This window comes from Salmo salar, chromosome 06 (genome assembly GCF_965601325.2).
Source record: "Salmo salar chromosome 06, fSalSal1, whole genome shotgun sequence".
NCBI lineage: Eukaryota > Metazoa > Chordata > Actinopteri > Salmoniformes > Salmonidae > Salmo > Salmo salar.
In genome coordinates, this window is record NC_138296.1 from 77,319,801 (window position 1) to 77,336,307 (window position 16,507).

At 44.1% G+C, this 16,507-nt stretch overlaps 1 protein-coding gene across 2 annotated transcripts in view; it reads left to right on the forward strand.

Moving 5' to 3' along the window:
* LOC106608046 (ATPase family AAA domain containing 2B) overlaps positions 1 to 16,507 on the forward strand; it is a 139,451-nt gene that overhangs the window by 98,448 nt on the left and 24,496 nt on the right. For both annotated transcript variants that reach the window (XM_014205715.3, XM_014205714.3), the window contains exons 25-26: positions 13,379 to 14,251; positions 15,180 to 15,316. In XM_014205715.3, coding sequence (XP_014061190.2) covers positions 13,379 to 14,251; positions 15,180 to 15,316 — 1,010 coding nt within the window. The remainder of the gene's footprint in view (positions 1 to 13,378; positions 14,252 to 15,179; positions 15,317 to 16,507) is intronic.

A 16,507-nucleotide genomic window follows, 5' to 3' on the forward strand; every position in this document is an offset into this window, starting at 1 on the left:
TCAGCCTGCCACGCAGTCTCCTCGTGGAGTGCAATGTAATTGGCCACAATCGGTGTCCAAAAATGCCGATTTACCGATTTGTTATGAAAACTTGAAATCAGCCCTGATTAATCAGTCGACCTCTAGTCTCAATCTCATTGCCCTGACAGGTAGTAATAGGTGAAAGGTTCAGAGGTCTATTTCTTGCTTTAGAAAACACAATTAGTTTCATTTTGTCAGTATTGAGGATAAGCTTCAATTGACACAAGGTATGTTGAACAGTATAAAAAGCAGTTTGCAAGTTCTGGAAAGCTTTTGTGAGACGAGACACAACAATACATAACAGTATCGTCAGCATAAGTGAAGTTGCACATGGGGCACACCATTACAGACAGACAATTTAACACATGAGCCCATTGAGTTCTATCAGACAGATAGTTAGCAAACCATGCAACTGCATGCTCCGAAAGACCTACGCTTGACAATCTCTGCCTTAGTATAACATGATCAACTGTATCAAAAACCTTAGAGAGATCAATAAAAAGTGAGACACAGTGCTGTTTTTTGTTAAGGACTTCAGTGATGTCATTTAAAACCTTCATGGCTGCTGTAATTGTGCTATGTTTCTTCCTGAAGCCCAATTGGTACATTAATAAAATAGTTAGTATATAAAAACTCTTTTAGCTGTTCACTAACCTGGGTTTCAAGTATTTTCGCCAGGGGTGACAGCTTTGAGATTGGCCTAAAATTATTTAAGTTGGATCTCCACCTTTTAAAAGTGGTAAGGCAAATGCTGATTTCCAGATCTTTTGGAATTTCATTACATTCCAGGGTTAGATTGAACAGATATGTAAGTGGTTCAACTATGAAATCAGCTATAGTTTTAAAAAGCAGGGATCAAGATGTTCGGGACCTGCAGGCTTTCTCTGATCTAAGGATTTCAGGGCTTTATGTACATCCTGCACTGAGAATGGCAAAAAGCTACACGTTTGACCAGCTCTCACTCTATCCCTCCATCCATCCCTCTATCCTTCCCGCTATCCCTCCCTCTATCCATCCTTCTATCTATCCTTCATCTCTCTCTCCCTCTAACCATCCTTCCACCCCACCCTCTATCCCTCTATCTCTCCCTCTATCCTTCTCTCTCCCCATCTTTTTCTCTTCTACTGACCGTCTGTGGTTGAGCGTTCATGCTCCAACAATTTCCATGTATTATTGAAGAGCTGCAGGTGACAACTCATTTGCTTCCATTCTGTCTCACCTTTTCCATATTAGACACATACACTGTCTGACTGACCTTTCTTTCTCGTGGGAAATGGCTTCATAGAGCTGACCTCACCAAGACTCCAGTGCTTTTAACTGGTCAGGACTGCAAAGTAGGGAGGTGTGTTTGTTGGTGTTTCATAATGCATGTGTTGGGAGGGGGCGTGTGTGACATAATGGACAGCAGCGTCTGTAGGAAAAGAAAGGGTCACTGTAGTGTTGCTTTTTGATTACTTTTCATCCTGCATCTCTACCTCTCACCACAGCGTAGGCATGAGAACACGTGTGTGGTGTCGCTGTGTGTGTGTGAGAGCAGCGTAAAGGTTACTGTACTGTACTAAAAATCCACAGCAGGCTATGCCTAATCACTGTGCTAAGGAATGTGACATTTCTAAATGAATTCTGAAGGGCAAATACAAACTGGTGATCAAAAACCAGCCGCATGGCTTGAAACACAGCTATGAGAGGGGCTTCCATATATACACACCAGAAAATACAAAATAGCACCGAGCTGCTCCTTCTGAGTTTTCTCTCTCCCTTTGCCACTTTCTCTTGCTCTCCTTCCCTCCCTCCCATCTCTCACTTTTCTTTATTTTCTCTCCCCATCTCCCCATCTCTCTTAGTCCTCCATCTCTGGTTCCATGCCTCCAGCAAAATAACAGTCAGTGCCGTGCTTCAGACAGTAATGGAGAGATTCTCGTCCTTCTGTACCCCGCTACTGTACCCTACTTCAGCCCACTGCAGGGGTAGGATTCTCCCTGATTCTGTGTGTGTGATTTCCTGGTTGACAGGAGGTAACAGTGCCAGACGCACCCCGCCTCAAACTCATCACTTTGCCAGCGGTCACTCACCCCCGCTTGGCAAGGACCAAACATGGACACCACAGGCCATAGATGCTGGCTACTGTGGCACGCCTGGCATACTGGTCTGGCATACTGTAGGACTCCTTCACTCCTCTTGTCTCCCTCTTTTCGCTTGTTCTACTCCCTCTACCCTGTTCTTCCTTTCCGTTGCCGCCTCATATCTAATTTATTCCTAACTGCGCTCCCTCCTCCTTCCTCACATCCTGAGTGGTGTGTAGCCTAGCTCAACTGCTAGGTTAGTGGTGCCAGGGCTGGCGTTGGGAGATAAGTGCTGATAGCCTTTGTGCACACATTCACATATAAACATGTGGTGTGTCCCTGGCCTGGTAGATATTACAGCCATGGATTTATGGTTCAACTGTAGAACTCAATGTACATTATAGAATGTTGACTATTATGCTGTGTAGAATAACACATTAGATGCATGGGGAAATGTTTTGATGACCAAGGTAGCTTGCCATTGTAGTATCCTGCTATGCAAACCTTATGTAAATAGAGAATTGTGACTAAGACCATATTCACTCAAATGCCGTAGTTTATATTGTGTTGGCGTCTGTTTGAGATGGTCTGGAGTGTTTTGGTTAACTTATGGGCAATTCCACAATAATGAAATGAGGCTGAGACTCTGATTGTTCACATTAAACTGTATGTCAAACAAAAACCAATGATTGCAAAGTTTAACAAACCATACAACTATGCACAAGGACAACTTTTAACGATTTCTGCTGAACATTTTACAAAAACACATTTACTTGAAGAACAGTGAAGATGCTAAGTTTGATAACAGAATGACCATTTGTGTCGCCATTCTGTTACTAAATTTTGCATCTGCACTGTTACATTCTGTTACGTCCTGTTACCGTGGAATTGCCGCTAGACAGACAGACAGACGGAGCGGTGGCCTAAAGGATGTCTGTTCTTTTTACTGTACTGTACTCTGTTACCTTGGCAGGGTGTGGAATTCAAAGCAAAGAGTTCTCTGATCTATTTTATTTATTCACATTGTTGCATTTGTGTTTGTTGCCTTCTGCTCTTCAGTCTTCATCCACTGTGGAAGTTGGTAGACTTTAACGCCCACCAGTAGCTATCCACTTTTCCGAGCTGAAAGACAATGCCCATATGCCCAGTTGCACAACGATTCAAGTAAATATGTCATCGTTTTAGTCAAAGTAGGATAAATCCATGTGAATGCAGTGTCGTTTCCTATTATATGATAAAAACAAATGATTTTCAGCTTACGTTTCGTTTCAGGGCTGGGTTTTATTTCAATGTTATTTATAGTTACAAGTAATTTGCGGCGTGCATGATCATGAGCAAAGTCATTGTAGCCTATCATTTAACGTCCCTTGTGAGAACAATGAGCACGGGCTGACTTGGCTTTGCTGTGCCGAAGCTTAGCAAAGGTAGCACCGTGTCCATTACAATGTAGAAAACGCATATCTTTAACTAGTTATCCATATTACTGGAGCGTCATCTTATTTTTTCTAACTATTTCTATGGTGGACCCGCTGCCAAAATGTATGGAAGATGGAAAAACTGTGGCGATAAGAATAGATGGCGAAGTCAAAGAGAGGCCAGTGGTTTCCATCTGTGGGGAAGTTTTCCCTAAATCAATGCTTATGACAAATCCAGCTCCAGAACCAGCCATATAGCCAGCTGGCTAATCTTACATGGTGTATAACAAATAAATTAACGCAACATATAACATTAGCTAACTAGATACGGTTAGCAAGAGCGCTAGCTAGATAATGTTAGTATGCTAGCTAGCTACACTGACAGCTGTCATGTGGAAATTCCAACAGACAATTTGGGATTTGTCATTATTTTGTAGGTGGAACGTGCATTTCATCTCTAGGACAGGAAATTAAGTCGAAAGAGTGGCGGCATCTTCCTCTGGGTGGGTGGGTTTAAGGCTAAGACCTTGACTGACTTTCTTCCTCTTGACGCTTTCATTCTCCCTCTTCCCCTCTCGTCTTCCCCTTTCTATTTCTCTCTCTCTTTCCCAGACGTCCATAATGATCAGAAGTTGAAACCTGCAGCAGCATTCCTCTATTTATATTTTAGTAGACAACACAAAGGCATCACATATTCACCCTACTGACTGGGACTTCATTAAAACACAAACCCATCACATATTCACCCTACTGACTGGGACTTCATTAAAACACAAACCCATCACATATTCACCCTACTGACTGGGACTTCATTAAAACACAAACCCATCACATATTCACCCTACTGACTGGGACTTCATTAAAACACAAACCCATCACATATTCACCCTACTGACTGGGACTTCATTAAAACACAAACCCATCACATATTCACCCTACTGACTGGGACTTCATTAAAACACAAACCCATCACATATTCACCCTACTGACTGGGACTTCATTAAAACACAAACCCATCACATATTCACCCTACTGACTGGGACTTCATTAAAACACAAACCCATCACATATTCACCCTACTGACTGGGACTTCATTAAAACACAAACCCATCACATATTCACCCTACTGACTGGGACTTCATTAAAACACAAACCCATCACATATTCACCCTACTGACTGGGACTTCATTAAAACACAAACCCATCACATATTCACCCTACTGACTGGGACTTCATTAAAACACAAACCCATCACATATTCACCCTACTGACTGGGACTTCATTAAAACACAAACCCATCACATATTCACCCTACTGACTGGGACTTCATTAAAACACACTCCATTGGTTCCATGTCATTTTTTGGATTGATTTCTTTCACTCAGGTGGGATTTTGAAGAATGCCAAACAAAGTTGTGATCAATCGAATTGTGTTCCCACCAATTCTTCCTGTTGTATTTATCTGGCGAGCGTTAGGGATTTATTTCTGGTGAAATGTCCTTCATATGCACAATCGTGTGGTTGCATGCACATGCACACACACAGTGGCAGTAATTGCATGGCATTAGCTGCCTGGTGATGAGGCAAAGTGTGAGGGCTTCTGTGATGTATTGTGACAACTCAACCCACTCAATAACCTCTGACAAAATGGGCCGCCTGTCTAGAAATCCTACTCTCATTTAGCTGAAAATTCTGCATGTAGGGGATGTTGGATTTAGTTTTGCTGGCATCTGAGAATTCTTCTATTTGAAGGCTTCTCTCATTTTGAGTAAGAACAATTGATTCTGTTTGGTGTTTCAGCATCTCCTTGATGTGTCTTGAGTTTCTATTTGCCTGGATATGTGGTTAGTTAGGTAACCTTGCCTACACCTACCTTGTCAAACAACTATTTAATAACACACGGATTCATTTCTAATTCTCACTGAAGAACAATGCGTCTCCACATCTAGCAAATGGAAAGGTGAGAAGAAAGAAAAAGGCGGGAATGAAGAGAGGATGTGACAAGAGAACGGGTGTAGCTTGAGTGTTATGACATCTCCTTAGGGAGCTTCCTAGGCGGTAATGCATTATGAATCACGATGAATCGATAGACACACGCAGAAGCCTTTCGTCTGTGCAGTGATGTGGCCAGTGTATTTTATATAGCAGTAAGATAAAGCTCCTAACTGGTGCTACTGAGGTAAATGATTTGTGGTAAATAATGTAGTAATTAGCGGCAGTGAGTACTGGCATGGCGTAGTTCTGTATTGATTCTTCAGGAGATTACCCAGCTGTGGCGTTAGATCACTCCAATGGACCTTGACAATAATTAAAAGGGCTCGCAATCGGGCTTAATGCACGTCTCAAACACACACTGTGGACCAGGCATGTCTGACCTCACTACTTAGTAAAATACTTCACAGTGTGTGCTAGGTTTGCACATTTTGGGGAATATTCAGTGGTGGAAACTTTCTGTAGGAATTAACGGGAATATATGGGAATTAATGGAAATATATTTAAATGTGATGTTTTTTGCATTGGATATATTTACCATACCATATGGAGACATAAACCTTTTATCTTATCATAAGTAGACATAACTGCAAATTATTAAATCCTTCCAATAGAAATAAAAAAAAAACGATTTAGTTACGAATTGAACTTTAATTAAATGAGTTGACTCTTCACATGGGATGATTTCACTGAACAACTAAAGAACGGGAATATTCAATGATCCCCAATGATTCATCTCATCTCCCAAAAACGTTTTCAACATACACCTGTAAAATGATAGAAAGTAAAGCTTTGGTTGTCTTCCTTTCAGGCTTCCATGTCTTCTCAGCCTATTGCGTGCTTTGGTGTGTGTGTTCCCAAACAAGAACCAGTTGCTCTCTGAGGCAGCTGATGTTGGTGGGATTTGGAGGATGATGGAGGCAACAGGGGAACGAGCCTCAGATCCACAAAGTCCCTTCCACCAGGTGGCTGATGAGATATGTTGGTACGACTGCCATATTGCATCTCCATCCCAAAGCCCTTGCTTGGAAGTGTACTTCACCAGACTGCTAAGAACCTTTCCCTCATCCAGGCCAAGGTGGCGAGACACAATAGTGATGACGACATAGGCCTTGTTGATCTCTGCACAAGACAGGATGCTCTTGCCAGCATACTTGGGGTCCAACATGTACACTGCGGTGTGTATGGGCTTCAGGCAGAAGTTGTTACACTTTTTGATGTATTTCAGAACTGCAGTTTCCTCTGCTTGGAGCAACAGTGAAGTGGGCAGGGCAGTATGGCTTTATTCTTTTACATCTGCAAGCAGATTCTAAACATCAGACAGGATGGCATTGTCTCTCTCAATCCGTGCAATTGCTACTGCTGTAGGTTTCAGGAGTTTCAGGCTGCTTACCACTCTCTCCCAAAATACATCATCCAGGAGGATCCTCTTGATGGGGCTGTCCATATCGGCAGACTGTGATATGGCCATTTCTTGGAGAGACTCCTTCCCCTCCAGGAGACTGTCAAACATGATGACAACACCACCCCAATGGGTGTTGCTGGGCAGCTTCAATGTGGTGCTCTTATTCTTCTCACTTTGCTTGGTGAGGTAGATTGCTGATATAACTTGATGACCCTTCACATACCTAACCATTTCCTTGGCTCTCTTGTGGTGTGTATCCATTGTTTTCAGTGCCATGATGTCCTTGAGGAGCAGATTAAATGCATGAGCAGCACAGCCAATGGGTGTGATGTGAGGGTAGGACTCCTCCACTTTTAGACCAAGCAGCCTTCATGTTTGCAGCATTGTCTGTCACCAGTGCAAATACCTTCTGTGGTCCAAGGTCATTGATGACTGCCTTCGGCTCATCTGCAATGTAGGGATCGGTGTGTCTGTTGTCCATTGTGTCTGTGCTCTGATAGAATACTGGTTGAGGGGTGGAGATGATGTAGTTAATTATTCCTTGCCCACGAACATTCGACCACCAATCAGAGATGATTGCAATAGTCTGCTTTCTCTATGATTTGCTTGACCTTCACTTGAACTCTGTTGAACTCTGCATCCAGCAAATTAGTAGATAAAGCAGGTCTGGTTGGAGGGGTGTATGCTGGGCAAAGAATGTTCAGAAATTTCTTCCAATACACATTGCCTGTCAGCATCAGAGGTGAACCAGTTTAATACACAGCTCGAGCAAGACATTCATCAGCATTTCTCTGACTACGTTCCTCCACATGGTGCTCCTGATTCCAGGAGGACCATGAGCTGTTGCTATTGATAAGGTGTCTGATTCATCATTTTCACCTTGACTAAAGTCAGTCTACTTCTATTCGGAGGTTGCTTGTTGTGTGCACTGAGGGAACTTTATGAACTTGGCCAGATTATTCTGCATCTTTGTTGCATTCTTCATGTATGATTTGGCACAGTATTTGCAAATGTACACAGCTTTTCTACATCAGCTGCAGTGAAATGTCATTTTCCAGTAAAGATTTTTTTAAATTGTTCTAAACAAAATACAATCCATGTACAGATAAATAGTTAAGTAGTTAGATTAAATAACTCCTTTGTAAGATGAATGTTTGATTTGAATGCCAAGCGTCACATCTGGAGGAAACCTGCCACCATCCCTATGGTGAAGCATGGTGGTGGCAGCGTCATGTTGGGACTTTTTTCAGCAGCAGGGACTGGTAGATTAGCCAGGATCGATGGAAAGATGAATTGAGTAAAGTGCAGAGAGATCCTTGATGAAAACCTGTTCCAGGATGGTTCACCTTCTAACAGTAAAACGACCCTAAGCACACAGCCAAGACAACGCAAGAGTGGCTTCGGGACAAGTCTCTGAATGTCCTTGAGTGGTCCAGCCAGAGCCCGGACTTGAACCCGATCTAAAACCTCTGGAGAGACCTGAAAATAGCTGTGCAGCGATGCCTCCTATCCAACCTGACAGAGCTTGAGAGGATCTGCAGAGTAGAATGGGAGAAACTCCCCAAATACAGATGTACCAAGACTTGAGGCTGTAATCGCTGCCAACAACGTATTGAAGAAAGGGTCTGAATACTTATGTAAATATGATATTTCAGTTTTTATTTTTAATACATATACAAAAAAATTTGAACCTGTTATTGCTGTGTCATTATGGGGTATTTTGTGTAGGTTGAGGAAAACAACTATTTAATCAGTTTTAGAATAAGGCTGTAACGTAACAACGTGGAAAAAGTCAAGGGGTCTGAATACTTTCTGAATACACGTGGTAGTTAGACGAACAGAGAGTGCAGATGCACTTGGCCAAACCAATTCCAATAATTAATGAATAATTCTACATTTACTCTGACATGTTGTGACCCACCATTAAAGTGGGTCGCGACCCATACTTTAACAATGGCTGGCCTAACTTAAAACATAGTATAGTAATAATGAGACAACAAACATTTGCAAGTTAGACTTTAAACTAACCTCATATGTTTCTGCTTTACTTGACCAAAGTGTAAACAAAATAAATTGTGCTGTCAGGAAATCCCTTCAGGCAAATCAAACAGCCAATAATCTAGGGCTACACATAGGCTACTGTCAATACAAGTTAAACTATTATTCATAATATTGTTGAAGTGTTTATTAATGTTCTTGAATTGTGCAACGGTCATAAGCTCCCGCAGCAGCACTTTCTATAAGCGGGAATAGAAAATAAGTCGATGTCAATTGTCTCACAAACAATTTTATTTTGAATGGCTTACTAATTGTGTGTGTATGTATAATATGTCAACAACAATGAGAAAACAAATGATTATTTAGCCTATAACATTCTTTGACACTTGAATGAACATTGGCTAATGGTAAAAACAGAGGCTTATCCTTTAGGCCAGTGGTTCCCAAACTTTTCATAGTCCCGTACCCCTTCAAACATTCAACCTCCAGCTGCGTACCCCCTCTAGCACCAGGGTCAGCGCACTCTCAAATGTTTTTTGCCATTATTGAAAGCCTGCCACACACACACACTATACGATACATTTATTAAACATAATAATTAGTGTGTTTTTGTCACAACCCGGCTCGTGGGAAGTGACAAAGAGCTCTTATAGGACCAGGGCACAAATAATAATAATCAATAATTTTGCTCTTTATTTAAACATCTTACATATAAAACATTATTTGTAAATTGAAAATTGTGAATAACTCACCATAGGTTAATGAGAAGGGTGTGCTTGAAAGGATGCACATAACTCTGCAATGTTGTACTGGAGAGAGCCTCAGTCTTAAATCATTTTCCACACAGAGTCTGTGCCTGTATTTAGTTTTCATGCTAGTGAGGGCCGAGAATCCACTCTCACATAGGTACGTGGTTGCAAAGGGCATCAGTGTCTTAACAGGGCGATTTGCCAAGGCAGGATACACTGAGCGCAGCCCAACCTGATTTAAATTACATTTTCACAGAACTGCTTGTTGCAATTTCGATGTGGCTCTCTTGTTCAGATATGGGTAAGTGGACTGGAGTTAGGGCATGAAAGGGATAACGAATCCAGTTGTTTGTCATCCGTTTCGGGAAAGTACCTGCGTAATTGCGCATCCAACTCACTCAGGTGATTTGCTATATCACATTTGACATTGTCCGTAAGCTTGTTCATTTGCACACAAAAAATCATACAATGATGGAAAGACCAGTGTGTTGTCCTTGTTAATGCAGACAGAGAAGAGCTACAGCTTCTTAATCAGCCTCAATTTTGTCCCGCACATTGAATATAGTTGCGGAGAGTCCCTGTAATCCTAGATTCAGATCATATAGACGAGAAAAAACTTGTCATCATGCAAGCGGTCAGACAAGTGAAAATGAAGGTCAGTAAAGAGAACTTTAAGCTCGTCTCTCAATTCAAATAAACGTGTCAATACTTTGCCCCTTTGATAACCAGCGCTGTTGTAAAAGCGTTACATGGTTGCTGCCCATATCTTTGCATAGTGCAGAAAATACACGCATTCAGGGGCCTTGCTTTAACAAAGTTAACCATTTTCACTGTGTCCAAAACTTATTTCAAGCGGTAAGGCATTCCCTTGGCAGCAAGAGCCTCTCGGTGGATGCTGCAGTGTACCCAAGTGGCATTGGGAGCAACTCCACTATGTCTCCCTGTCATGGCTTTTGCGCATTCAGTAGATACCAACACATCTTGACCACCAAAGTCCATTTGATGTCACAAAGCTGTCCAGTACTTTAAAAATATTCCAGTTGTAATGCATAGAATTCACTGGCTTGTATGCGAAGCAGTAATTTTTTCAAAACATTTCCTGCCATGTCACTGATGCGTTGTGAAAGTGTTGTTTGATGAGGTCATTGTCTGTATAGTTTTGGCTTTTCCCCCAGCATTGTCCCAGCAATATCCGAGGCAGCAGGAAGAATTAAGTCCTCCACAATAGTATGGGGCTTGCATGTTCAACCCCAGAGTAGCGAACTCCGCAGGATGATGGACGTTTGTGGTCTGTCCATTCTTTGCCCTGATAATCTTTTTGCATGTTCTGCTGGTTAACCTTTATCATTCGGCCTGAAACTGAAGAACTGCTTTTCTTTCCCACTACGTCAGCCATCATTTTTTTCAGATTTAGCTACGGCAGGCTATACTGTGGTTGTTAAGGCAGGCTATACTGTGGTTGTTAAGGCAGGCTATACTGTGGTTGTTAAGGCAGGCTATACTGTGGTTGTTAAGGCAGGCTATACTGTGGTTGTTAAGGCAGGCTATACTGTGGTTGTTAAGGCAGGCTATACTGTGGTTGTTAAGGCAGGCTATACTGTGGTTGTTAAGGCAGGCTGTACTGTGGTTGCTAAGGCAGGCTGTACTGTGGTTGCTAAGGCAGGCTGTACTGTGGTTGCTAAGGCAGGCTGTACTGTGGTTGCTAAGGCAGGCTATACTGTTATTATTTAATGAGATTGTTTTGGGCTTTTGTAGCAATTTAAATAAGAAGAAAGGCATGTATGCCCCAAATCACAGTTCTGGTATAACCAATGTGTCTTTTATATTGCCTTCTTCCCGCCAATGGACCCCTCCATGCGCAACTCACCCTGTGGCTGTAGTTTGGAAAAGGCAGCGTATAGAATCTGACCCTGCAGAAGTTTCACTGTGTCAAGCTTTACTACACCCTGTGACATGTTTACTGAACTTTCTCAGATGGCAGACTCTTGCTCCCACTCTCTAACTTAGTTATTTTTATGTGTCAGTCACATCCCTGCAGCAGTAGCCTTGGCTACCACCTAAGTACCGTCTCTCTCCTTCTATCTCTCTCTCTCCCACTCTCTTTTTGTCACTCTCCAGTTCTCTCTGATTATGACCAAAGGACCACAAAATGAAATGCAGTCAGCATCTCAAACACTAGAAATAATTTCTGCCGGACCACAGCGCTGTAGAAAGGGCTAGAGGAAGTCTCTCCGCGTGAGGGAACAGCACGAAAATCCGGTTTGGCTCTGAGATGTGGGGCAGATCTGGGGCTTCCTTCAATTGTTTTGAGTTAGAAGTTTGAGCTTCCTCCCTTTCTCTCTCGCCCGCTCTCTCTCGCTCTCAATGGTCTGCCTCATCCAACTAGCAATTACTCCCACAGCCCCTCTTTACGCGGGGCTAACTACCCTCACCTCCCCCTGTCATGTAGAACACAGACCACCGCAATGTAGTGGACATCTGATGCCGCTCTTGTATTTAAGACCTGGCAAGGACAAGGCAACTCAGTTGCTAGGTGTTAGTCCACTGTCACGTCAGTCCAGTGAATTACCACTTAATGAAGGTCTATTTGTAAGGATTCACATCAGATTCAGATCAACCTGGGAAATTCATTTGTTCATGTGCTTAAAAATTATGTACATAAAACCCAGCAAACTACACAATATAATTAATTTCACCTAGTCATGGTCTTCCATTTAGTGTGTTAGAGCAGGGTCTGGAACAAAAGCCAGTTTAGTGTGTGTGCAAGTGGAACCAGTTTAGTAGAGTCTGGTGTGTGTGCAAGTGGAACCAGTTTAGTAGAGACTGGTGTATGTGTGCAAGTGGAACCAGTTTAGTAGAGTCTGGTGTGTGTGCAAGTGGAACCAATTTAGTAGAGTCTGGTGTGTGTGCAAGTGGAACCAGTGTAGTAGAGTCTGGTGTGTGTGCAAGTGGAACCAGTGTAGTAGAGACTGGTGTGTGCAAGTGGAACCAGTTTAGTAGAGACTGGTGTGTGTGCAAGTGGAACCAGTTTAGTAGAGACTGGTGTATGTGTGCAAGTGGAACCAGTTTAGTAGAGTCTGGTGTGTGTGCAAGTGGAACCAGTTTAGTAGAGTCTGGTGTGTGTGCAAGTGGAACCAGTGTAGTAGAGTCTGGTGTGTGTGCAAGTGGAACCAGTGTAGTAGAGTCTGGTGTGTGTGCAAGTGGAACCAGTGTAGTAGAGTCTGGTGTGTGTGCAAGTGGAACCAGTGTAGTAGAGACTGGTGTGTGCAAGTGGAACCAGTTTAGTAGAGACTGGTGTGTGTGCAAGTGGAACCAGTTTAGTAGAGTCTGGTGTGTGTGCAAGTGGAACCAGTGTAGTAGAGTCTGGTGTGTGCAAGTGGAACCAGTGTAGTAGAGTCTGGTGTGTGTGCAAGTGGAACCAGTGTAGTAGAGTCTGGTGTGTGTGCAAGTGGAACCAGTGTAGTAGAGACTGGTGTGTGCAAGTGGAACCAGTTTAGTAGAGACTGGTGTGTGTGCAAGCGGAACCAGTTTAGTAGAGACTGGTGTGTGTGCAAGCGGAACCAGTTTAGTAGAGACTGGTGTGTGTGCAAGTGGAACCAGTTTAGTAGAGACTGGTGTGTGCAAGTGGAACCAGTTTAGTAGAGACTGGTGTGTGTGCAAGTGGAACCAGTTTAGTAGAGTCTGGTGTTCCATGTGACTGAACTAACCAAATGTTTTTTTTCTCTCTGCTTCCAGATCACATGAAGAGGAAAACGCGTCGGCGGCCATCTTGGGGGCGGGGCATCATCAGGAAGAAGAAGAACTACAAGAAGGGAATGGAGGAGGATGAAGGTGCGGAGCCTGAGCCAGAGACAGCGGGACCCAGCGATTCCTGTCTGACTCAGGATGAAGAGTCTTCTTGTGACACCATGGACCCTCAGCCCAACGGACACCACACACACCCTCACACACAAAGCATCTCCATGGAGGAAGAGCACTCCAACGTGGCACCTAGGGGCCGGAGCACAGAGACCGAGACACAGGGGGAGAGCAGCACAGGGACAGGGCCCAAGAAAGAAGAGACACCGGCTACAGACGACAAAGCCAAATCCACCTTCACAGACAAAGACCTCCAGTCTAAAAGTGAGTCTTCCCCATCTAAAAGGGAAGAGTCTCATTGTAAAGACAAGGAGCCTCAAGCCCAGGACAAGTTGATCCAGTCTGAAGGTGAGGGGTCATCTAAAGATGAAGATCTCCAGTCTAAAGTTAAGGGTACCTGGGCCGATGGCGAGAAGCCCCAAGCCAAGCCTGATGATCCCCAGGCGAAACACAAGGAGGCCCAGTCCAAGGCTGAGCAGCACTTGTCAGCCCCTAGGACGGCCACAGCGCCCCCTGTTCCTCGGGAGGAGTGTGTGAATGGGGATGAGTCCATGGACAGCTTGGACTCGCAGGCCCTCAAGAGCTCTGAGACAGAGGAAGGTCCTACAGAGGGCACAGGTGAGGGGGCGGAGGGGAAAGATGATGTGTCGATGTCTGCAGAGAGCAGAGGTATTCAGGAGCGCCCTCCTCAGGACGTGAGGAAAGGAGACATGGAGACGGGCGAGGAGGAGCATGAGCAGGATAGAGAAGGTACTGAGAGGTTATCTGTGGCTAACTTCTACCTACTACTAGAATCCTGACTTGATATATGCTAACTATATCTGTCTAAATTTGACTTGTGTAAATATTGCATCATGTCAATGGGTTAATTTGAGTTACTCTGAGTTACTTGTACAGATGATCTGATCCTTCCCCCAGAGAGCACCAGACAACCTAGAAACACATCCCCAGATTTTAACAGGCAGTCTAACCTCAAGAGTTTGCTTGTAAAATGACAGGACATGAATAATCCCAGAAGTATGGCATGTGAAATGTTTTCCTTTAGTCTACAGACAGCATATTTCAATTAAACCCTCAAAAGCTGCTGAGGTCGTGTACCTTTGTAGAATATCCAAAACCACCCTCGATTTATTCTCAAAAAATGTTTTACTGTGAAAAATGTCACACGGTTGGCTCTTTTCTCCCTCACATTTTTTCTTTGGCCTTGGACCGTTTGCCATTGATTTAGTGGCGTGTAGTGTCTGGGACAAGGTGTGTGTGTGTGTGTGTGGTGTCTGGGACAAGCCAATAGGCCTGTCTGTGTGCGTGTGTGATAAGCCAATATGCCTGTGTGTGTGATTAACGACTCAGGACTGGATTGGAAGCCCTGAGCTACTGGGTGATTTGGGAGGCCTGGAGTATTAGTGGTGGCTGGATCCTACAGACAGTGTATTACCACTCAGGCTGGTAAACTAGAAGCCAGCAGATCACAGGCTGCGTATGTAGCGGGCCAGCTATTCTTGTTCTCTTTGGTTGTCAGGCCTTTGCTTCAATTCGAACTAGCCCTGGTTTGTGAATAGTCTTTGTCATATGGTATGTTCTCCTAACCTACCTGGTTAATTATGGTATATAAACAATTATAGGTCAAAGGTGATTGTAGGTGGGCTGTCGTTTACCTGTTCTCTCTTTCTGTTTCAAGGCGGGTCCAAGGGAAGGAAGTGCAGAAAGAGTCAATCAGAGCAGTCGAAGGGTTCGGCTGACATGACAGAGGAAGAGTCTCCACAGATCCCTCCCACTCCGCCACCTCCACTTGTGGTCAATCATCAGCGACTCACAGTAAGTGTTATATGTGTGTGTGGCCATGTTCTGTGTCATGCTGATGAGAGGGGAGGTGGGGGATTGAGGGGTGGAGTAGAGGACAGCATGGGGATTGAAGGAAGGAGAGAGAGTGATTGGGGGTGGAGGATGGGGGACTCAATCATGGGAGACTGGCCCCTAATCCTCCCCAGGATTCAGGCCTCTCTGGGGCTGCTGGTGTCACTCTCTCCCTTCTCAGATGGATGCTCCTGATTTCTTAGACTAATATCGTCTCCTCTCGGAGAACCCAGTCTGCCCTCACTTTCTCGCTCTGTGTGCTCTACGAGACACACTTTAAATCCCTGTCATCCCAGAGAGGACCGATCCAATTTAAGTGGCAGACAGCAGTGCATCTCTGATGCAACTCCACGTCTTCACTCAATCAACAGGTGTTGTTTCTTCCATACAGCCATTTTAAGAACGTAGCCAGGACATGACTCAAACATGAGGCATTCTGCGCTTTCTACTCTCCAGCTACCCGCTCCGGCAAGTTGGTCTCCCAATTGATTGACAGGATAGGAAAGTGAATATGTGCAGCGGTTTCCAGACACTTTACACAGTCACGTGTATGTTCCACCTAATTCCCTGGGTGTAAATTGGGGCTTCGCTCTCTTCTCTCTACCGACCGACCAAACGGCCCTGGTATGAACAGGAAGAAGCAGCATGGTTGTAGTCTAATTGGTGTAAAATAAGTGCTTCTCTGACGTGCTCTCCATCCCTGAGTTCACTCTTCCTCCATCCCTATATCCCACTGTGACATCACCCACATCCCCTGCTATCAAAGCGTTATCTCCCCTTGGTTACCCTTGCCCCAGGGGGTAACGGAGATTGAGGGGTGCGCGGTTTCCACCTTGCCTCTCCCGTCGCGTCTCTCAAAGTGATTGACGGGTCTGATCCTTCCGTCTGGTCACAGGTGGGTCGTGTTTGGCCGACGCTCCCGATTTAAAAAAATAAAATAATAATAAAATACTAATAAAAATACGGTGCTCCACAGAGTCGCGGGTGGCTGCCACCACGAACCGTGGGAACGCTCCCTCCCTATGAACGCAGACTGCGCTAATCTGGAGGCTTATTTGTTAGGCGATTGGAAAAAGAGGAGATATCTTTAAGACAGATTGTGAAAAGAGGGCACTGTGTATAATTGCTTTTTCATCCACCCGGCTTACGGAA